This window comes from Dicentrarchus labrax, unplaced genomic scaffold (assembly GCF_905237075.1).
Source record: "Dicentrarchus labrax unplaced genomic scaffold, dlabrax2021, whole genome shotgun sequence".
NCBI lineage: Eukaryota > Metazoa > Chordata > Actinopteri > Moronidae > Dicentrarchus > Dicentrarchus labrax.
In genome coordinates this window covers 15626859-15651089 of record NW_026136713.1, presented here as the reverse complement: position 1 = coordinate 15651089, position 24231 = coordinate 15626859, and the positions used below count along the sequence as shown (strand labels likewise).

At 39.4% G+C, this 24231-nt stretch overlaps 3 protein-coding genes across 4 annotated transcripts; 2 read left to right on the top strand and 1 right to left on the bottom strand.

The window, feature by feature from the left end:
* On the bottom strand, positions 1-6457 carry itk (IL2 inducible T cell kinase). Its single transcript, XM_051420496.1, has 17 exons — positions 6223-6457; positions 5966-6070; positions 5719-5800; positions 5458-5583; positions 5210-5247; positions 4524-4675; positions 4337-4402; positions 4176-4230; positions 3604-3683; positions 3210-3352; positions 2959-3033; positions 2471-2639; positions 2164-2380; positions 2005-2069; positions 1748-1866; positions 507-664; positions 1-396 (listed from the first exon to the last, which is right to left on the bottom strand). Exons 1-17 carry the CDS (start codon positions 6358-6360, stop codon positions 331-333), a joined length of 1854 nt encoding a protein of 617 aa, XP_051276456.1. The 5' UTR covers positions 6361-6457; the 3' UTR covers positions 1-330.
* Positions 6458-7367: 910 nt separating this feature from the next.
* Positions 7368-11340, top strand: med7 (mediator complex subunit 7). Of its 2 annotated transcripts, none has more exons than XM_051420497.1 (2): positions 7368-7557; positions 10351-11340. In XM_051420497.1, the coding sequence occupies exons 1-2, from the start codon at positions 7435-7437 to the stop codon at positions 11122-11124; spliced, it is 897 nt and encodes a 298-aa protein (XP_051276457.1). In that variant the 5' UTR covers positions 7368-7434; the 3' UTR covers positions 11125-11340. The 2 variants fall into 2 exon arrangements, with proteins under 2 accessions (XP_051276457.1, XP_051276458.1); XM_051420498.1 differs by lacking the exon at positions 7368-7557 and adding an exon at positions 9167-9333.
* Positions 11341-12298: 958 nt separating this feature from the next.
* On the top strand, positions 12299-23869 carry lonrf1 (LON peptidase N-terminal domain and ring finger 1). Its single transcript, XM_051420324.1, has 12 exons — positions 12299-13151; positions 15094-15212; positions 15880-16002; positions 16747-16935; positions 17038-17164; positions 17371-17446; positions 17699-17813; positions 18412-18533; positions 18658-18816; positions 19616-19778; positions 19872-20021; positions 20523-23869. The coding sequence occupies exons 1-12, from the start codon at positions 12854-12856 to the stop codon at positions 20670-20672; spliced, it is 1791 nt and encodes a 596-aa protein (XP_051276284.1). The 5' UTR covers positions 12299-12853; the 3' UTR covers positions 20673-23869.
* The last annotated feature ends 362 nt before the right edge of the window (positions 23870-24231 follow it).

The following is a 24231-nucleotide window of genomic DNA, read 5'->3' as shown; positions in this document are numbered from 1 at the left end:
TGTTTTATATGGATTCATTTATTCGACAGTGGATTAACCAACATAACCATCTAACCTGTTTAATGTACAGAGATCTTATATATTTGAAACCTGCAGTAAGCAGCAGTAGCTGCGCAAATGGACTCTGTGAGCCTTCTCAAGAATAGACTGTATACAGAGGAAACAGATAAAGTGCATAATCCAGGCATTTAAGACTGTCTTGTGTTTTGTAATCATCTCAATCAAAACTACTTCACAGACATTTGAAAAACATTTGACAAGCAATTGGTAATAAATCAATAAATAAAATAAATATAGCTATTTTCATAGTTATCAACCTCAACTCTTGTTTCACAGGTCTGAGAGAGAGGCCAGTTCATGCAGGAGGAGAGCAAAGGATGGACGGTCCTCTGGTTTCTGAGAATGAAAACATGAAAAAAAGCATTATTACAAAGAGTTTTGCTGTCAAAGTATTTTTGTATTTCAGCCTTTCTCCTACTAGGAATATGTTAAACTCCTGTGCCCACCTCCTTCCAGCACCACTCCATGAGCAGGTGGACAGAGTCTGGGGCCAAGCGGGGCTTCAGGAGCCTCAGGCCTGAAGATAGGGACTCCACCACTTCAGCATTTGTGCGGTTTTCATAAGGAAGACGGCCCTCGTTATACACCTCCCACATGAGCACACCTGAGCAGGGGTGAACAGGCAGTAGTTAAAGAATAAATACACCTATAGAGAGACTGACCAGTTAACCTTTTAAGTGAGGAGGACAAACCACAAAGGATCCTTGTGTCTGAGTAAGGAGGCTGACAGACAATTGAATTATAAACTGCTTTAAGAGCCATTAATCCATTTGGCAGTGCATTTTAGCTACATGCAGTCTTGCCCACCAACTTAATATAAAGGAAAAAAAAGAGAAATCATCCTTACTTAAAAGCAGTTTGTTTTGTTGCAAACTTCGCCCCGTATAACCTACTGTCACATTTATCACTTACAATTTAGTATTAAAGTTTTGAATATCCACCCTTTTTCCTGTTATTATTAGAATATTATTATTGGATATCACTCCAAGAGTAGTTAAAGTTGACATGATCCCCACTATTCCAGTCCATTGCTGCTTTATCTAAACAAATCTGATTTTGGTGGAAATCAATTAATAGCAGTTAATAGAAGTAAGTAAACATATTCATTTTGACCATCTGTTGGATACAAGAAAGTCTCAACTTTTGGACACAGAATCTTGTCCCAGGGAACTGTTCATGCCAAGTCAATATGCTTAAGCTCCTGTTTTTGGTAATAGTCTTAGCAGTATTAACTTTCTGGAGATTACTGTAAATCCACTTGTTGGCACTGCACCTCAAAAATTGCTACCAGTAGTTACATTCTTTGGCACATGTACACACACTTGTACAACTAAATATATCAATTAAACGCCCAATACTTTTTACACTCCGAGTTACAGATGTGAGCTTCCATAACTATAATTTTAGCGTTGTGTGTTTGACATAAAATGTGTCCCGTGACCCTTAGTGTCTATGCAAATTTGCACCAAATCATTGTGGTCATGTCTGACTTTCAGTTTAGTTCATTCAGTCAATGTGCTGTCAGTGTAACACGGATGAGTTTGGTGCGTAGTCAACCAGGCAACAATACTCCAAGACCTGCTGTTTTCCTGTTAATTTCTCAAAATTATATGAATTGTTGAAAAAAAAAGACAACAAGTCAGACACAGAAACACAATAACAGCACAGAAAGAACACATGAACATACCGAATGACCAGACGTCGGATTTGCTGCTGAACTTGCAGTATTTGATGACCTCTGGGGCCGACCACTTGACAGGGAACTTGGAGCACTGGGAGCTTGTGTACTGATCATCAAGCACAAATCTACAGAGCAGAGAGCGAACACACACCATTATATAGCAGTTCACTATCGTGAAAACATGATAAATATTGTAATGAAAAACCTCCACACAATATAGTGGACAGATTCAGTAAAGAACACGTAGATTGTGAAAAGCATACCTGGTCATACCAAAGTCAGATACCTTCACCTCGTTGTTCTTTGAAACAAGACAATTCCTGGCAGCCTGCAGAAAACAGAGGGACGGAGGAAGCATTAACCATTCTAATGGAGCTGAGATATAAAGGTTTATCATACAACGTTATTTTTTGTTGGTTTACCAAATCTCTGTGGATGAAGTTGGAGCTCTCCAGGTAAGCCATCCCCTCACTGACATCCAGACACATCCCCAACATCATGTCCTGAGATAAACGCCCTTTCCTGGCTCGCAGGTATTCAGACAGACAGCCATTTTCCATGAACTCAAACACCAGACACATGGGAGAACGCTGGGTGCACACACCGTAGAGCTGAACTAGCTTGCAATGGGACAATTTCCTGTTATAACACACATAGACACACACATAAGAGCGTTTTTTTGATAATTTTGCCTGAACAATACGGGACAGTTTAATGAATTGCACTTACATCATGACTTTCGCCTCTTCCTTAAATTCCTCGTCTGACATGCACTCTTCTCTTATCATCTTCACTGCCACCTTTATGTCCTTCCATCTCCCTTCTAACACCAGCCCAAACTGCCCGCTCCCTAACTCCTGACCCAAGATCAGCTCCTCTGGGTCCACTTCCCACTGACCTGTGGAGCAGGAAACAGGTGGTGAAAAGACAAAATAACCCCAGAGGCAGGTAATATTAGAGCATTTTAGACAATACCTTTATATAATTACTAACAAAGTGGGCTTTAGCAATAAGATAACAAAATTATTTTTCATGAGTTCAAATCTGAGAATTATGAAATCGGGTTTGTTGCACAACACCAGTCAGAACACACCCTGAGCATACTTTTGTGAAAACCACTAGAGCTCAGCAAAAAGAATATTTTCAGCATTAAGTTGTGATTGTTTTGAGATCCAGTTCAACCAGCTGACCCATTTATACAACAGTACACCTCTAACCTTTTGAGGGTTCAACAATTTCCTGGGAGCAGCCTCCATCCTTAGAGACAGGGCGTCTCAAACGCGTTATCAGGCCTGCCACACAGGTCACACACAGAGATATTAATACATATTCCAATCATCCAATCAATTACATCATTCCTATGTTACAATGTTGATGAAACATGAGTTGTTTTTTCAGCCAAACTTCCTTTTAGCATCTGATCTCTTTCATGTTAATACTGTTGCATGCGGAAAGCCAGCACACTTACCAGCAGCATTGTGTTGATGGTAATGGATGAGCTCAGGAATGGTGCTGAACAGGTACTTCTCTGCCAAGTAAAATGAGATCTCTTCTGTCTCTGTCTGCCTAATTTGGTAATGTTTTACTCTCGGATTCTTCTCCCCATTAGACCTAAAGGCAAACAAAGAAATGCTTTTATGCATCAAAGCACACACGTTTCAAAATTAAGCGTTTTAAGTCAAATTAACAGTATGAAATCATAAAAATGCCACTGAATTCATGTCAGCTTCCTTGTTATTACACACCAGGTGTGTCAAGCTATTACTATTTATTCTGCCAGCCTCTAGTTATTCACACATAGTTTCAGTCACATGTCATCCTGAATATCAGATGAATTATTCATCTCAAATTCTTCTGCTTACCCCGGTGCTTTGGTGAAGACTGACACTGTGTAGACTCCTGCCTGTCTCGAGTCACGCACCATGAATGCACCTTCTTTTCCCTAAAAGTAGAGCATTGAAACCACAAAATTGATCAAAACTAAACAATACATTTGTAATACAAATGTTAGACATGTTTAGTGGTTAGTAGGTAGTTTGTTTAATCTCCAGCTAACAGCGCTGGCCTAGTAGTCATTTTGAGTACTACATGATGGATAGCTGGTCTACCTCCAATTTGCAAAACCTAGCAAAGTACTTCACAGCAGGAAATTCAACATTGGAGGAAACATTGTGGTTGTGAGACATTTTTCATGTCCCATGTCATCTCGGATTCTTGTTGTGCAGGTGCATTTGCATTAATTTTGCAAATGCGAGATTACTGTGGCTGGCGTGCTCACAGCAAAAGTGCACTGCATCATGCAGGAGCAACACCCTGCTAATTATCATCAGAATTATTATTTGGAGCATTTTTTTTTCTGTCAAAACACAGCTGTAAGCACAAACAAATTAAAATTGACTAATGACAGGATCCTTAAACACTGACATAATTTTACCTCTGTCATTAACAATTCCTCTGCTTCTGCTCTGGTTATGTTTTTGTTGTACCATCTGTGAGAAGACAAATTAACCACAAATAAATTAATTCTATGGAGAACAAAATGGATTTGCAGATATCTACGTGCTACCAATTAGAATAAGTAGAAATGAAACTCACTCAAATCTCTCAAAGTTGGTCCCAGATTTTTCCGCTACGTAAATACTAGGTACAAAGCCTGTGGCCCTGATGAGGGATTAGAAAAAAGATGAATTAATCACCTTAATCATCCTTACTATATCAACAGTACTGTTATTTTCACTGAAAGTTGCTACTAAAACTAGGATGTACATTGTATGTGCCTTACCCCTTGTCATTCTGTACGGTCCACCAGTCAGTGTGGGAGCTGTTAATCAGGATGTACTCTTGGTCTTTCAGAAGAGGCAAGTCATCGTCTCCGAGCGGTGTGTAGTCTTGCAGAGCAATGACCATCCTCTGTCCTACATCATGTGGTCTCATCTGGCAGAGTTAAAAAAAGGATTACTGAAAAACATGATTAGGAATACTATTAGAGCTATATTAATTTCAAAGCTCTGCTGTTTTAGTTTTTAAGATACAGTAATGTATCTTTACACAGTAGCTAATAAGAAAGCAGTGACCAGAACACACACAGCAGACAAAACACAAAACAGATGTAAACATGCCATAGAAAATTATATTATGTTTTACAACAAGTATTATGTCTGCCATTGAGGAGACCTAGTGAGATAGTGACTGCAAGATATGAGGAGTGCAAGATAACAAATGGAGCTACATAAGACACCAAATCATCTGTGCCCAAACCACAGGTGCACTGGTTAAAAAAAAAGAATAATTATTAATCATGTCACGAGGAGCAGTCTTGAAAATGTGGAAACAGTCTTAAAGTCTAGCCGAACAAGCTACAGAATAAATATCAAAAAGTTTATTTTGTCTGCCATGTGTAAGTTGATCATTAATGAGTTAATCCCCAATCATATTACATCATGTTATTTATGCTTTAGAAAGCGGTACCTCTGGATCCGGGAGTTGAGGGAGAGGCTTTTTAGAAGCTGTGGAGAAATTAGAAGAATGAAATTGGAGAATGTTTTTGGCACACCCCAAATTATACTAGATTGTGTAAGTTACGCAACACTACTGAATTTAGATCAAGATGGACATTAGCCCTAACGTTGCCCACGTGGTAGAACAATCTTTACATTATTCATGTGATCATGAAAAAATATGTATTAAAGAATGAGAAGAAAATAAAAAATACAAACCATAACCCACTGGGTCGTATACATGACAACCTGTGGCCAGTTTCTCTGTCTGTAGGCAACATCTCCATTTTCCATCCATCCAGAAATTTGGGTGGTATTTTGCAACCAAACTGTTACTTTTTGTCTCTATATCAGACAGAATAAAAGGAATATAGTTTTAAAAAGCAAGCTTATAAATTAGTATTATTGAGAGTCATAATTCCACGATAATGTGTTGCACGGCCATCATTGTCTACAGCATTATGTTCTAAAATTGCTTACCCTCTTTGAGAGCTCTGACCCATCTCTGACGGCAATCATTGTCAGGGGCAAAAATGTAGAGGTAATGGTTGTCATGAAAAACCTGTAGAGACATTTGCATATGAGAAAATAGGTTACTACGCTGGCCTTGTGCTATGTCATACTTATACTACATGCTTAATCATACATTATACTTACTGTATATAACATTATATTTAATTATTGCGTAATTTTAAGCGCATGTTCTTTGAGAAATTTTGAAACTCACCTGAAAAGGGTACTTATAGTTGCATGGTATGGGGACATCACTGCACACAATTTCCACACACTTGATTCTGTGCAGCTCGATGCAACCTTTCACCATGGGCTTTTTCTGAAGGAATATGATCTTTACTTTATCTGAGCTATACACACCATGGATATGATTCAAAATATAGTTGGTTCTCAGAAGCCCAAATTTACAGACCCAGCCTCCAGATTGTGTAATTTAAAGCCAGGGTATTCATTGATTAAGTGGATACTTACCCCCGGACGGCGTTCAGAATACTTCAGGTCTTGGGTGTCCAATACAAAAAACCTCTCCTTGTAGTTGCATGGTGATGTTCTTTTCTTTTGTTGAGATTTTTTAAACATAGTTCCCTTCAAAATCACCCTGGGGAACATGGTAACAGCTATGAACAACACTGTGAAAACACTGGTGTCTTTGGTTTACAGAGAGAATGAGCACATCGCAGTCACAGAAAAAAAAAGTAGTGGATGATAGAAGCCGTCAAGCTTCCGGCATGAACTTGCTGCACAGGGTAAACCACATCCTTACGGCAAGAAGTGGGTTGTACTAGCATGCACTCTCTCTCTCTCTCACATACACACACACACACTGCACATGCACTCACATGTACTTTCACTGATTATGTTGCAATAAGTCAAAGTGTGCAGTAGTAGGAGGATGATTGTTTTTGAACATTTTCCACCAAAATATGCAGCTTGAAGGTAGTAATGCATCCGGGTAATCACACAAGATTTTGGACGGGGGTCTTCATTTGACAAAAAAATGAGAGCATAGACCTAATTTCAAAATGACACATACTGAAAACAAAACTACTTCACTATTGTGTCAAAAAATTGAGGTTTCAGGCAACCCAAGGTAATTTCCAGATTTGATACTGCCATAATGAAGATTTTGAAAAGGCATTTTGTGTTATATTACTTTGTTTTGCCTGCATATTTCTATGATTTGCCTCATTGTCATCAACTGTCTCTGCTTTTATATTGTACATGTGAGAGGCTTTCAGTTTTTTTTGTCTTTTTTAATCTTTCTCACTCCCTTATGATAATCACAAATAAACTGAGACTGATTGTTTTTTGCCTTTAACACAGTGACAGCTGAAGATAGACAGGAAGGGGGGGCAGAGAGTGGGGATGACACACAGCAAAGGGCCGCAGGTCGGATTCAAACCCGGGGCTGTTGCAGCAAGGACTGAGCGTTGGTACATGGGTTGCCAGCTCTACCCACTGAGCTAACTGGGTGCCCAACTGAGACTGATTGTATTTGTGCTGCAATTGTTTAGCTGTATGTTAGAAAAACATTGTTGAATAGCTTCAGGCAACAAAAGAGTTGGGTGGGTGACAATGAGAGGGGAAAAGGGTTTTTTGGGATCTTGTGAATAGTGAGATTTAGAGAGTAGAACTTTCCATAGTTAGAGGGTTGAAAACGGAAACAATTCATCCTCACAAAACATGAAAGATTTAGATGGAGGCTATAGCACCACCATCAGGAAAATTCTTTGGACAATTTATACAGTCTGTATTAAAATCTTGGATGAAGAAAACCACCTGGTCCCTGATCATCTTTCACTGAAGGTAAGGCCCTTTTTTGTCAAATGGGATAGGTAGAAAAGAAAGACAATGTCATAACACAAAATTAGGGGTTGAGGATAAAAAAACATGCTTACATTTTGTTGAGGTAAAATATATATTTCTATTCAATATTTCCAACTCTAACAGTGTCAACATTTTATCTCGCATATTCTCATTGAGTTCTTTAAATAATTAATATAAAACTCAAATTTTGGACAAAATTTCATAGTGAACTTCTAGACATTTTATGAAAGAGCTCATCTCTTGTAGATTGGGAAATATAAATTCATTTTGTCCAATTTGAGCATTTGAGAAGATGCTGTGGTCTGGTAGAGATACGTGACTGTCGGTGTGTGTGTGTGTGTGTGTGTGTGTGTGTGTGTGTGTGTGTGTGTGTGTGTGTGTGTGTGTGTGTGAGAGTGGTCTTAGTGTTCCAAGAGAGCAAAAACAATATGATGCAGAACATTAAATACGGGGGGAACCAACCATAGATACTGTAAGTAGTGTGTGTTCTAATGATGTATGTACTAGTGACAAATGTGAACAATGACAACTTATAAAACTGTATGCACAAAAGTGACATTTCAACAAACAATACGATTGTGGAAAGACTGAAATTACTGAAAAATCTACTGTGCTCGACCTTCCTTTTTATTGAATTTTTTTTAAAGCACATATAACTTTTATATATTTTCAAAATCTGGATCTTAAGGTGAGCTGAGAATATCTACACACTGGCACCTAGGGAACTGTTTGAGTTTTTGACTCTCAATAGCCATTTTTACAGAATAGCTTTATAATGGATTTTCAGTGCGTCATTGTAAGATGTCCATTTATACAGCTAATTTCTGTTTTCTGTATTTTTCAATTTTTTGATTGGGAATTTAGCCTACTTCTTTTAAATGTAGGCTATGTTGTGTAACAGACAACTATTTGAATATGGCTATGTCTTGTCACTGGCTTTTTTCCCTAACTCTGATAAATCACTTTGTTCTTAATAATAATAATAATAATAATAATAATAATAATAATAATAATTATTATAAAATAAATATATTATTATTAATATTATTATTAAGTAAATAAATTCAGTTCAGAAAAAGCTAGTAAAAGATATTTTGTATAGGTTAATGATCTCCTAATGATTTTCTCGGGTTTTATCTTTGCACATTGCAAATATCATTATGTGTCACACTTGCATATTCCCCGTGTTTTGCACACTCCTGTACGGCTCTTCACTCATTTATTTAAGTGTTCGACCACATTGTACATATTGCCTCTTTTTTCTCTGTTCTCTATTTTTATCTTAATTATGAAAAGTAAAAAATTACAACCAAAAATAACTGTAGGTTAGCAGCTAAATGAACCGAAGTTCACCTTTTTTTTTTTATTTTTTTTACGTTGTATCTCTATCAGCATCATTTTTAAAGAATCAAGCTTTAAACAAATAAATAAAAATACAACCTTAATATCATTAAAATCAGAGCCGTAGAGTAGAAAACGTCTCTATTGCTCTGAAGCAAACCATTCATCATGCCTCAGAATATCACGACCAATCAGCGTTCAGTTTCTCCCGCAGGCACGGTCCAATCAGCACGGCCAACTGTTGTCACGAGGAAAGCTTAGCCAATGGAATGGGGACAGAAACGAACGTTCACGTCAGTGTATATTGGAGGCAGCTAAGCTAGTCATGAGCTATCGTTAATTCTTCGTTTATCTCTGCTACATTTTAATATCTACAATCTACATCCAACAACTGGGGGGTGGGTGATATAAAAGGTGTGTATAAGGACCATCACAGCCACTTCCTTCGCGTTATTTGTTAGTAACTTTAAAAAAAAAAACAGTTTTAACCAGTTGGTAAAAATGTTAGCAGCGTTGCTACAGGCTAGCCCAAACACTAGCCACATAGCTACGTCAGCTAGCTACGTTTGTTTCTAAAACGTCTGCGTGTGGTTGAGGACGGAAGAGATAAATATTCAACAGGCCGAACCAGGGCTTTAGATAGCAAATGCTAAAACCTGCTCATCACTTATTAGTTGACGCTGTAGTAATTAGCCACGCTCGCTTGTGACGTTAGCCTTCGCCCGTATTGACAGCGAGCTAGCAGGCTAACGTCGGTGTTGTTCTACCTTGGCGTTGTACTGGGAACATCTGACCGCTGCTGGGAACTGAAGCAGACAAATGTTACTTCTGTTGTCGACTAAAGTTATTTCCAAAAGTGAACTTAGTGCTTGAATGTTTAAATCGCCAACCTACAGTTTAAAGGTTACAGGGTACTTTAGAGTAACGTATTCCAACAGGGCAACTTAATGTATTTGTACATGTTCTTTAATGTACTGTACAAAATTAAAGTGACTTTTTATTTCATAAAACAGTTGCAGGTTAGTGTAGATTATTAAAAATATAAAAATATCAGCATCAAGTTAGACAACCACAACAAGAAAAGTTAAAGTACTCTTTGCATGAGTGCTTAACTTTATATGAACAATTTATTGTATTGACATGACTAAAAACAAGTGTTACACAATGTATGCACACTTGTGTAACACTTGTTTGTTTTTAAACATCTAACACTTGTTGTATGAAGATATTGCTGCCTTTATGTGAGTGATTCTAACACTTCTGTTACTACTGTCTTCATTTGCATGCTAATGTAAAATTGTACAGATGAAACCTTGTGTGCTATTGAAACTTACACGTGGTGCACAAATTGTAACTTATTTCTTACTTTAAAATGGAAGAACTTGATTTGCATTGCTCGGTAAGTTAAAACATTTTTTGTCACTGTTTCAGCTCGGCATCATGGGTGAACCACAGCAGGTTAGTGCTCTGCCTCCTCCGCCTATGCAGTACATCAAAGAGTACACAGATGAAAACATTCGCAAGGGTCTGGCTCCTAAGCCACCTCCACCCATCAGAGACAGCTACATGATGTTTGGCAACCAGTTCCAGTGTGATGACCTCATCATCCGGCCTTTGGAGAGCCAAGGCATTGAGCGGCTCCATCCTATGCAGTTTGACCACAAACGGGAGCTCAAGAAGCTCAACATGTCCATTCTCGTGAACTTTCTGGACTTGCTGGACATCCTTATCAAGAGCCCTGGCAGTATAAAGCGTGAAGAGAAGCTGGAGGACTTAAAGCTTCTGTTTGTTCATTTGCACCACCTGATAAATGAATATAGGCCACACCAAGCCAGGGAAACATTGAGGGTGATGATGGAGGTGCAGAAGAGACAGAGGCTGGAGACAGCTGAGAGGTTCCAGAAGCATCTGGAGAGGGTGGTGGAGATGATCCAGGGGTGCCTTGCCTCCTTACCTGATGACTTGCCACAGATGGAGGGTCCAGATGGTGCTGGTGATGGTAGCAGGAGTGCGTCAGCAGTAGCTATTGTTGGTTGTTCCTCTGGCCAGGCGCCCAGGCTGAAAACTGAACCAATGGATGTAGAGGAAGCCGGTGCCAGCTGTATGGCAGCAGGCCACCAGGACAAACACGTCCTTACTTCAAAGAGAGACAAAATATGGGACAAAGATGCTGCCATGTGTAGTATTATTGATGACATTGCTTAATATTTCTGTTGACTAGTTGTGTTTCCTAAACTGTATGTTTTTTTGTATGTTGTACTTAGAGTAAGTCTTGTGCTGTGTTCACTGGGCCTGAAATCATTTCTGGTGTTGAATGGTGTTTTATTTAAAAGCTATCCTGTATATTAATTTTCTGTCAAGATATTTGAAGAATGTAAATCAGTTTTTGCAATAAAACCAATAAAGAACCCTTTCAACTGCTGTGGTGGTGCAGTTTTGTCACAATAGCACAACAGTGATCATTAAACCCATCAATGTTTTTAGGGAAACTGCAGCAAAGTCTAATCTGGTGAGAGTGGTCCCAGAAAGGTCAGTATGTAAACTCCAGTCAAATATTTTACAATGATTTGGACCAGTCCAGTTCTTGTGTACAAATGGGGCTTTTTTTTTTTTTTAAAGAGAGTAGAAATAACTTTTGGGGGTTGAATTAAAACAAAAGTTGGTGATAACCTGTCTGAGTGTCGGTTGTGTAACTGCTTATGTTTCTTTATGTGGTGCAGCAGGCCATAATGGTGATAATGTGAATCTAATAAGTGCTGCAGCCTCCAGCCTCATGTGATTGACCCAGGCCAGAAAGGCCTCTGTGAGACAGGTTCCACTTGTATAACAGATGTAGAGATTTTGTTGCATCACCGATGTACTCTGCAGCATTATCCTGCCATGCCTAAAACAACAAGTTTTGTTCATGAACAACAACAGCACCGTTAGCCTCCTTGTGCACTTTGCACCCTCACAGACACTCGTTTGCTCTTTTTAGCACTACAAAACATACCATCACATCTAGCCGACTTAGTTGTTTATGGTATGTAAGTAAAAACGTGAGGATGACCATAACTGGGTCATGATCCTGCCACCCCGCCCCCTGCCTGATATCATTATCCTCTGCTGGGATTCCCTACACTGTGGCAAGGTAATTTCCATTCCCTTCACTTTTAAGTTAAATTATTATTATTTCCTGGGACGAGACGCACAAAACTATCAACTCATTTCCCCTCCCAGAGTTTTAATTACACCGAATAAAAGCAAACAAGTAATTTTGTCGCAGGAATCATGTTATGAAACTCGACATCGTTGGGTTTCACAACAGGGCGTAAAGCCATTCTGTCGTCCAATGGGATCGCACGCTGCTGCGTCACGTGGTCTTTATTTATGTAACGTAATGGTGTTACATAGTAACCCAACTGAGCTTTGTGGCTGTGGAGACATCGCTACAGGGGTTAATATTGGACACGGACTTCTCCAAAGAAAGAATATTAATGTGCAAATATTTCGCTGTGGTTCGTGGTGCCGTGCGTGGAGCGTGGGGCGGCGGGGGGAGCGTCGCATTGAGCTGGAAGCTGAGTTTATTTAATTTGATTTAGTTTTTATTCAACCTGCTTGAAAAGGGAAAACGTCATGTGTCCCAAACCACAGACTAAGTTAGGGCTAAGAATTGATAATGTCAGTGGATCCATTTTTTAATACGAAAAGGACATTTGTGAGGTGAGCCTTTAGGGGTATAGCTGCAGTAGCTTAGCTTGATAGAAACCGGTCGGGTTTGAGCAGATGTGACCAGAGGAGGGGACACATTTACTGTACCGCCAGCTGTCCGTGTCTTATCTAAATGGTCCATGCAATACCACTGCGCAGAAAAAAGCCTCTCCGCCCTTTGACGGGAAAAAAAGCCTAATTTCTTCCAGTGGGACGTTGTTTCTGGTGACATAACCCGTTCACCATGGATCTGCTGGAGTGTCCGCTCTGTCTCTTCCTGATGTGCGAGCCGGTGACCATGTCGTGCGGTCACACGTTCTGCCGGAGATGCGTGGGGGGCTACCTCCCGTCCAAATGCCCGTCGTGCAAAGAGAGGTTAAAACAAAGAGAGGTGAAAAGCATGAAGAACAATGTTTTGCTCATCGGTGTCATTGAAAAGTGCTGCCCCGACGAGACCAGGATGAAGTGCCATTTACTGGAGAAGCTCAAAGCCAACGAGTTCACGGAAGCTTTACGCATCGCCAATGAGGGGCTAGACTTAGGTAAGGGGGAAGTGCGAGACATCGGCACAACTGCAGACGCAGCACAGAAGTTTGTTTGGTGTATGCTTGGGTTCAGTGATGCCTGCAGGTCTGCTTGTATGAAGAGAAAAAAAAAAAAAAAAAAAAAAAAAAAGTTATTTAAGATGACACTTCAGTAAGGAGACGGACTGCTCACAGTTTTTTGGCTGCTGTCCCAGTGATGGTGCCTGATGGTGCGTCCCGTTCTGCTCTTCAGGACAGTCATAATGTGCACAGCAGTGAGACACAGGAGGTGTAATGACAGAAAGGACAGGGAACTTGGTGTCTCAAGCACAGAGCATGGGATACATTATATCCACTGTCTGAGGCTGTTGATGACCTGAATGTACAACTGGGTCAGTAAACAGTCTCCAGATGCTAATGTGTCTGTCCTGAATAGCGACAGTCTTGTTTTTCCTGTGTGTGCATATGGAACCATTTAGGCCAGAACAACAAAAAAAAAAAACACTTAAACTAATGTTGTGTGCAGCATAAGAAAGATGCACTGGGTAAAGTTAATCTGCTTTAGTCTGGTTTGATATTTCCCCTTCTGTATTCCAGTCACACACAGTATAGGAGGCAGTAATAGCTGCTTTTAATAGCAGGCACTGGACACAGCCTGCGACAATTGTCCTGTTTTCAGTGCAGGCTTTATGTACATTTCTGCTGCAAGTCATTGATGGAAAAGTAGGGTATGTTTAAGAGGATGTGGTGTCTTTGATTACTAGAAACACTCATGCAAACAGATCTACTACTTTTATCTGTACAGTAACTGATCCTCTGCACTTGCATTTCTATGCGCAGTTGACCTTATTTTCTACATGCAGCAGTGAGGAAATATAAGGGACAACTTCTGCCCTAGATGAGTTTATCTAGGCAGTGGGCGTCCTTGGGATCGTAGGAGTGTTTGTGCTAAAGTGAATCAGTGTGCCGTTGAATAACCTACATGTTAGCAATCTCTGCCAATCCAATTAAATACTGCTGCTTCCCCTAGCCCTCCTAGCTCTTGTGTAATGAGCTCCTGGCAAATTTTGGTATGTCAGTTTTTCTTTTCGATTGGAGGTTTGAGGTTGTGCCATAACAGCTTAATTTGTCGTTTCATAATGCGGGCACTGTCAGGCACTGCGTTTGTAATTAAGGCTCTTACACTGTTCATAAACGTGACTTGACTGGATCAACAGCTTAGGTAATAGCGACTATTTGAGCCTTGAATTCACACATACGCACAGTTGAATATCAATAGAAAGCACAGTTTGTTTTTCAAATAATCTTTGTTTCAGTTTCAGTTTAGTTGACACATTCAGTTTAGTTCATTCTTATGGTATGTTACCAGTATTATTATGGGAAAGTATTTTGCACATACAATTCACAGTGTTAACTTTGAGAGTTAATACTCTGTATACAAATCTGCTTAACTGAAGAAAGAAAATGTAAATTCTGTTTTGGTTAGGGAATGCACCAATTGCAGTTTTTCTCTCCTTATGCCTAAACTCCCTATTAACTGATATTTTGTACCAAAGCAATACCTGTAACATTGTTTTAGGCTTGTGCAAAATTTAACTACGTAGCTCTAGAAAGCTTCTAAAAACTGCATTTTACAATGGCTGTGATTAAGAAAGAGCATTAAGTGCAGATCTGTCATGTCTTGCCTGATGCGCAATCTGTTTAATAAAGCCAATATCACACCAGAATCAGTTTTAGGACGTCCTTCATGTTCCACAGCAAGCAGAACCAGTTGTTATACAGGAAGTTCCATGCTTGTCATTACATGTTAAATGTTTATATGTAGAAAGGTGTATACATAGAGTCTCTAAGCACTAAGTCACAGATCATTAAAGGTTATGCAATTCTACAAGTTATTTTGTTATTATTGAATTAAATTATATTATGTCCCATTTTTTTTCTTACTCTCTTTCATCCTCAGCCCCAGATGATCAGAGTTTAAAGGTGTACAGAGCTGAAGCTAACTGGGGAATGATGCGTTTCTCTGATGCTCTGATTGACCTCGACCGCCTCTGCTGCCTTCGTCCTAACTGGACTGAGGTGAGAGACGTGTATAATGTTGATAGTGTTGGCAAGAGACATAATCTTGCTTTTAATGTGTCTTTTCCCGCACAGTGTGAACACATCTGTTGAATTCATTCAATTTAAAGCTTCCAGTTCACACCAGTTTACCTCTGTGCAAGTCTCTGCTGAGTTTAACCCAACATGCACTCCAGTGGTTGGTTTTATAACTGACATATAACAGTACATACATAACCAGAAAGAGAAGCTGCTGTTGTTTTTATCTGTCTTTTTTTTATTTTACCTTAGTCTGCAAAGCTTGACCCCCTTAGAGCGATTTTCTCTGCTTTTATTGATGTTATGTCATTCACAAAGTTATGCAAACAGCTACTTATGTCATAATGTAATTTAATGACTGGCCCACTGCAACAGCAGAAATGCTCACTGTATATAATCGTTTAGATGGTTGCATTTTATTTTTAGAGATGCCTTATATCGCTTACAATTACAGTTTCACTACTACTAAGCATGTAGCTGCCAGAGATGCACTATGCAACTGTCAGTGCAAAAGGAGGTAAAAGTGTCACTATATCATAATTCTAATAAACTTATTGATCACGTTGCATAGGTTTTTTTTTTTTTTTTAGATATGTCATTCACTGGCACAGGCAGCAAATGTGCTGATTTCATTTTTCTGTTTGTCCAGGGCTTCTTTCGTAAAGGGAATGTACTGCTGGAAATGGGTCAGCAGACAGAAGCCCTCATCCAGTTCCACCGTTGCCTAAATCTACAAGCTGACTTTGTTCCTGCAAAGAGCCAGATCAAGAAGGTTTGTTCAGCTTAAATAACAAGTTTACTTCAAAGACCTGTAGACTCACAGCTGCAGTGTACACACTTTATTGTAAACAGAGCGGCACACAACACATACATTACACATCTTTGAGGTGATCAGTTAACCTAGTTCCATAAATGAAGAGTTGATTAAAAGAACAACATTATGAATGTCTGATTTTCCATTATAGGTCACATCATGGTTCAAATGACCAGGCATGATCGTCTGCTCAGATTAAAGACTGTTGTTTCTAGCATGTGCGGGTGCAATTTAGAGTTATTATTACTTTTTTTTTAATTATTATTATTTGATTTGCTCTAATATATATATTTTTCAGTTTAGTTTTAGATTGTGTGGGCTTTTAATAATGTGAATTTATTCTTCCTACTTAGAGTGAATTTTATTATTTAATTATTATTGTTACTATTATCTTTACAGTAGTAGTAGTAGTAGTAGTACCAGGAGTGGTGGTAGTAATAGTAGAAGTGCCGCTACCTCTTAACTTCTTAAAAGTAATTCAAACAATCTATCTTTGATTTTAAAAATGTGTTTACATATTTATATGCAAAACTTATCCAATGTATCCATCCACATTTGACTTGATACTTTATTTCCAATTTCAGTGGCTTTTTATCACTATTTTCATTAGATTTAAGTTGACAGCGCTGTTAACACAGCAACACATTTACCGCAAGACCTTTATGTGATTCATTTATATCATGACATGGATTCAAATGGCAGATCCTGGAGGCAGAGGGCGTGGCAGTGCCGGACGAGGTGTCCTGCATCTTGCAAGTAGTGTCCGAATACCTGAAAGAGCCTTGCCCCATTACCAGCCTGAGTGGCTCCCAAGGGCCAACTCACCCTGAGGCCCTCAAACATCCACATGGGGGTGAGGGAGAGGGAATTGGGAGGAGAGAGGCACACCAGGTGAGCTCTACACAGGAGGAGAATGTTTACTGTACTTATGTGCGCTTTGTTTGTGGGAGGTTTTTTTTTAATGTAAATCCCAACTGATAAAACTGTCTTTAGGGCTCCAAGGTGACACATGACTCAGGCACTGAGTGCTGCCTCAGCCTCTGCCAAGCTGTTTCCTTCCTCCCTGCTGCTGAAGAGGATGAGGAGATGATGATGAGGAAAGAAGATGGGCATGGCAGGGGTATACACACACACATCTTCATCATCATTCTCCTCATCATTATTCATATTATCACTGTCACTACAAACAGCTTTAACATAGCACCCACAAGATGGTTTGAAATTGCATAATAATTACTAACTTATTTAGTAGCGCAAGGACAAAGCTTAAAAGTGATTTTTTTTTTGTGTGTGTTTTGTCTCCTTTTTTGTCTCTTTCTCTTTTAGGTGAAAGTAGTCTCCGCAGAGAGAAAATTCTGGGTGTTCTCACTGTGTCAGACTTTGAGTGCCCTCTCTGCATTAGGTCAGTGTGCTGGAGTACTCACTCAAATCAATAATGCATTGCTGCCTCTACCTTGTCTGCTTTAGAGTCATATAACAGGCTGATTCTATTCTCACTCTCTCTGGTTAATGTTTAGCACACATGCAGCATGTACACAAACGTTCAGCTGACATACAGCCACTGTATAAATAGAATGAATATCCTTCCTCAAGTAGGCTGTTTTGACTAAAGCTTATAATAATAATAATAATATCTCCTTTCTGTCCTCTGAAGGTTGTTTTTTGAGCCAGTCACAACCCCCTGTGGTCACACCTTCTGTAAAAACTGCATAGAAAGAAGTCTTGACCATAACCTCCGCTGTCCACTCTGCAAACAGCCACTACAAGAGGTAACCACATACAGACAATTTCATACGTCGGTTTTAAGCCTAAAAGAAACAAAGTTGCTAGATCCGGTTTTTACCACATAAATGTCTCAATTTTAAAGTTGCTTCATTTTTAATGATCTGTTATTGCCACCACATTGTGGTAATAACACAACATTTAGTTCAGGCAGGGTGAGTTGCATCACTCCTCTGCTTTAGCTTTGTGACAGTTTGATTTTCTACTAATCATAATCATTTTTCATGCACCTCTCACCTGCTAACACACTCATATACAGCGAAGTTACAGGACAAGAGAACTTCCTGGTTCCTCATTCCTAAGTTTTGCTTGTGATAAATTTGTTTTATTACCAGCTGTGTGTATGCAATAATACAATACTAAATTAATAAAACCTTTATTTTATATCAGCAAATGCATTCCACTGTTCAAAATAGAGTACAAAGTACACATTTGAATGGTATTTTTTCCCTTTATTTTTATACAGTGACTTGTTGGATTGTAAATTTTTTGGAATATTAATGCTGTTGTGTACAATTTCTTATAACCATCATAATGTTGCTATTATAGCTGATTGTTCTCATGTTTCTATGTTTCTCTTCCCAGTACTTTAAAAACAGGAAGTACAACCCCACAGTTCTGCTTCACGAGATCACGACCCGACTTTTCCCCTCACAGCTGGCTGAGAGGAAACAGGTCCATGATGCTGAGATGGCTGAACTGTCCAAGTAGGCACCTACCTCACAAAATCTACTCTTGGATTTAATTTCAGCAACTCAAATTTCCAATTCTCACAATTCTCTCCCTTATTTCTTTTTATCTTTTTCTTCTTCTTTGTCTCTTCCTTCTTAGTCTCACTAAGGACATCCCTATATTCGTTTGCACAGTGGCCTACCCTGGAGTGCCCTGCCCTCTGCACATTTTTGAGCCTCGGTATCGGCTGATGATGCGTCGCTGCATGGAAACTGGCACCAAGAAATTTGGCATGTGCAGCTATGAGCATGGGAAGGGGTATGCAGTTTACATCTTTTTAATTATCCTAAAGCAACTTGTTTATTTCAAAATATTGGATTTGGTCAATAATGATGTGCTAACTTTAGTGGCATTAAAATATAATCAGTGTTGAAGCAGGTGAGGTTAAGGCCCTGTACATTTACACAGGTGTTTACAGTTATTTTGACCTGACTGGCTGGGCATGGAGAGACCGTGTTTGACATTTTCCTAACTGTGAAGCTCACAGCAGGCTAGGTGGTGCCTGATGGGATGCAAGACGAGTAGGCAGCACAGCGGGCAAAGTTTAAATCATTCATATGTGACCCTGAGTGGGTTGGAAAAAGCATCATGGACACCAATCTGTTGCGAGATCTGCTGTACATTTTCATCCCTTTTCAACTTATTATTGATATAAGTATGCACCCAGTATCTCGTATCTAAAATAATATTAAAATATGGAAATAATGTGCAAAATTATGTTAACATGAAACATTTAGTTTGTGCGGCTCATTAAATACAGTATGCAAGTTTAAAAACCTTTTGTCTACGTCTGCCTCATTTACAACCTTGCAGTGGACCTCCCTTTTAAAAATGTTTCATCAAAACCTGTAAAATTACCTTACACTACATAAATGGCAATGACAAGGCACTGAGCTTAAAGCAAGATCAGATATTTCATGTGAAAAGTGTGTGTAATTAGACACACATTCTATGTACTTGTATTCTTTTAAAATGAGGATATGTTTATGATCCCTGGAACATTTAATACATTTTTGTTTAATTCAAAACTCTCATGGTTTTGCTTCATGTGCCTCAGGTTTGCAGACTACGGCTGTATGTTGGAGATCCTCAGTCTGGAGCTGTTGCCAGATGGACGGTCCTATGTGGACACAGTAGGTGGCAGCAGATTCAGGGTGCTTAAGAGAGGTCAGAGAGATGGCTACCACACTGCTGACATAGAGTACCTGGAGGACCTGAAGGTCAGGGTCGCACAGATCACAGATTGTAGCAAAATAGCAAAAGCAAAATATTACAACTTGATCTAAACTTTTTATGCATCCTCTCTCTCCCAGGTTGATGGTAGTGAGTTGGAGCTTTTGCAGCATCTCCATGACAGTGTATACCAGCAGGCTCAGGACTGGTACCAGCGCCTTGGCAGCCGCATTCGCGAGCAGATCAACAGACAGTACGGCACCATGCCAGATAAAGAGGAAAACATTCAGGTTGGGGCATTAGCAAAAAACATTTCCCGATTCTCACACATTTCTCTTTCTGTGTCCACTGAATCAGTGTTTTGTTTATAGTTTTTATTAATGTCAGATAGCAGCCAGTCATGTTGTCCACCACTGAAATGATGTTTCCCTCCTGACGATGGTGATGTTAAAAACAGGAACCATTTATTTGGTTTATTATTTTTTTTCATTTATTTATGCTTTTTCAAGTGTCTCCCAACTTAAAGGTTAATGCATCCCCAAATTTTCACACTAATTACTCACACTACTTTCAAAGCATGTTTTAGTCCACACATCTTGTATACTAAACTTTGCTACATTATTTTGTTAGACTTTCTTGTGCTTTTTCCATGCACCGTTCATCTTCTATTTTCACGATGGAACAAAAGACACTGTAGAAATCCCTAACATTGCTGAATGCTTGATAAATTGGTAGCAGTACTGTCATGTGAAAACAAGGTTACATGTTTCTATTCTAATCATTTCCTCAAGGCCTCATCCAACGGTCCGTCCTGGTGCTGGTGGCTGCTCTCTGTCCTCCAGCTGGACCCTGCCTATCAAACCACTGTCCTGTCCCTGGCCTCACTCAAAGACCGCTTGGGACATCTCCGCCTCGTCCTTGAGTACTTCTCTCAAAGCTAAACCCCACAGCACAGTGGTATTGTGGCCACAACCAGCTCATAGTCAAATCTTGCGCACACATAAATGGAGTAAAATCAAAGAATGCACTCACATCAAAGACATCAGACGTTGGGGTTGGGTTTCGGACTCTTTACATTGTGAAGGGACTGTCTTTAAAGTCATAGCTCAAGGCCAAATCATCTGATCAATTGCAGAAAGGTAGTGATTCTATTGCTAAACACAGTGCAGTCATGCAGAGTTAGGTTTTAGCATCTTGAGTTTGCATATGTTCTCTTTCTTACCACCATTTTCTTTCCTGGTACGTTCAGAGTAAGGTTTCAAAATACACATTGCACTTGCTGCAACAGGAAGAACAACAGGGTTGACCAAAGAGGATTTTTATTTACGTCCATCAAAAGTGGTAAATTATTCTTTGTGGTTAAACTACATCAGTTAATTTTCCTAATAATGTTGCTGAAAATAGGCACTAGATGTCACTGTTTTTTCTCCAGTTATTACAAACATGACAAGCATGCAACAGAATTAACCAAGCCAGTGCAGTGAACTGTACTGTCATGAGTTGCCTATTCAAATCAGACTCTGCATTAATGTAAGTAGGTTTGAAGTCAGAATAAACAGTAATAGCACACAGTTTTCCTGAGGAATTTTCTTCAGGACTATGCAGATCAGAGGATTAAAGTTCATGTGCCGCAGGTAATCATTTTGAATATTCTGAGTCATTTGGATATAGCTGAAGGGCATTACTTGTAATGCTTAAATTTCAGTCGCATTTATTGGCCTCAGCAGCCAATGGCTACGGCTCATTTTATACTATTAAATAATCTTAAAATATCCCTATTTAGTATTAGTAAATACTGCAATAATACTTTGTAGTGTCACATTAAATGGCAGCAGCTGGAGGGTCCCTTTTTTTTTTTTTTTATGAATGAAAGCTGCTCTCTCTGGATGCTGTTTGTTATCACCTGGCGGGGAAAAGTCTTCTGTGAAATCATGACAATGAGGAGATGCTGTCCGTGAATGGGAAACGGAGGCAGTACCAGCTTTGTATTACAATATGAACTTGTGTAATTTTGTTCATCGTGGAATATGGATGCAGCACTGTATGTATGTGCGTCAGCTGTAAATACCGAGTCATATTTGTCTGTTGCCATCTTCATCAGTTGATTGTTTGTTTTTGTGTGTGGTCAGCTCCCTCGAGGTGCAGTCCCAGGCGCGTTTAACATCTATTGCGCAGGGATAACTGTAAAACAATAGTTAGGGTCTGACTAGGGCTAAGTCCCCCTGTGGTACCTGTGTGTAGGCCTTATCACCTACTTCTGGTCCTGACTTAGTCTCCCTGTCTGTCTAGCCCTTCTACCACCAGTCATGGTGCCTTTGAGTGCCTGGGCCAGCTCACAAGGAGACCTTCAAGTCTCAGAGACTGAACACCACATAAAGGATGGACAGTGTGATTTTTGCCATTGATCTTCATTGATTATAGTGCTACATTCCATGGAATGTTGAAGCTGCAATGTTATGTGTAGTTAATTAACTAACAAATACGGGCTTAACTGGGTGAAACATAATAGATTTGTTTTTCTTTTCTACTTTGATAAATGTGCCATAGATATTTCTATGTTCTGTGTGTTGTGGGAATAGTTTGCTAAATAGGCACTGTGTTTATATTTGTCTGCATCATGGACTCTTTAGTTAGTTTTCAACCCGTATGCCTTTTGTATGGTGGACAGTGGAAAACCATAGTTTTATGGCCAACATATCACTTTAAACAGTGAGAATTAGTCCAGCAAATACCCTTACGGTATAGATACAGTTTGTACGATACAGAACAGTAGCCCTGCAGTGTGATATTGTGGGTATAGCTTAGAATAAAATGGGCAGTCATAAGTCTTGATACGCACAAAAGGACGAACCAATGGAGAGACGGATACTGGGGCAGCATTGGTTACCGAGTAAACAGGCACTGAACTCTGACCTGTCAACTGACACTTTACTTGAGGGCAAGAAACACTGTTTTTACCATTTCTTTAAATGGGTTAGTCAACCTCAGTTCATATACTGAAGTTTTATTAAAGCTATCTGGGATTCAGATTGGAGACTTGAATGTGCCAGTTTTCACAACATGTCTTCAAAGGTAGTAGTGTTGATTTCAGTGAAAGATTACAGCATCATAAAGGTCATTTTCTTGCTACCAGACATGATTAAAGCTCACTCAAAACAAAAAGGGACAGATTCTCGTAGAATCTTTAAATAACCTGATTCTTTGTGGTAAAAACACAGCCTGTGGTCGCCGAGGTGAATTTCACTCCCCTGTCCGACTTCTTATCAGAGAAGACCAATATTTTTGCACAGTCGAATCATTTTGTGTTTTGTTTTCAGATGTTGCAGCTGCAGTATCGCACACGAGTTTCTCTCTTTTTGAAATCATGCATTTTTCTGTCACTTTTATTACTTAAAGATGCCTCCTTTCAAGAATATTGTGATGTATGCTGCATACAGCAATCTCTGATATGGGTTTACTCTATTTAAAACAAAACTTAATCTCTGCACCAATGTGTGATTTACTTCATAATCCAATGCTAAATGTGTTTGAAAAATAAATTATTGCACCTCCACATTTGCCTATAATCTTTTAGTAGGTTCAACTTTGGTGCTGCTAATGCCTTGCAGCAGTCACGAAAAGCTCTTGCCCCTTCATACCCTGGCTGATATCCATTAGCCATACTTGCAGATCAGTACCAGAAAATGTCCTCCAACACAGTTAAAACAATTTGCACTGAATCAACATTGTCTCTGACACAGAACATTGAGCATAATAAGTGACCCGTTCTTGGCAGCAAATCCCTGTGAGAACAAGTCTTACACTTGTGTACTTGGGAAAGGCTGTGAAAAGCAGCATGGTGGTGTGTTCTTGCTTGCAGGAAATGATGGCTGATGTGGTTTGATGGTCAGCGGTCTGTGGGCTGCATAACTAGAGACATGCATTGCTATTGTGTAGACTCTGCTGAAATACCTCAATGTTAATAGCAAGTACATTTAAACCCACTGACACGAAAGCAATTTCTCTCTGAGTAATTTGTATTCATTCCCCCTCCTCTGAGCCAAGAGCAGTAAATTATCTTGATCTGATTATTGTTTATTTGCTTGCCCCTCTGGATGACTTTTTAAATGTTATTATAAATAAAGGTTTACAAAGCAAATTCTGCATTATTCTCATTTAATGTGCCTGTTTTTTGTCTTGAGTGATTTGAATGTTATGCGACCAATTTTTTAGTCATTAAGGTGACATTACAAGCCAAATGAAAGTGGCGGGATCTATTGCAATTCGCAGCATGACAGAAATTGGTAGAGAGGAGGGGTGATTTTAGTGAAACGTGCCTCACATACTGATAGCAAGACACTGGCTTGGAAAGAGTTATAATTACTGGGAGAACTGTGAAGTGCTGCAGCTGCAGCAGAGTGGAACGAGCCTTGGGTTTGCCCTTGTGGTTAGAAATTAAAATAAGAATAGAGAGGACGGGTATTTCCTGTGAATGTCCAATTAGATGACATGTTACATTAG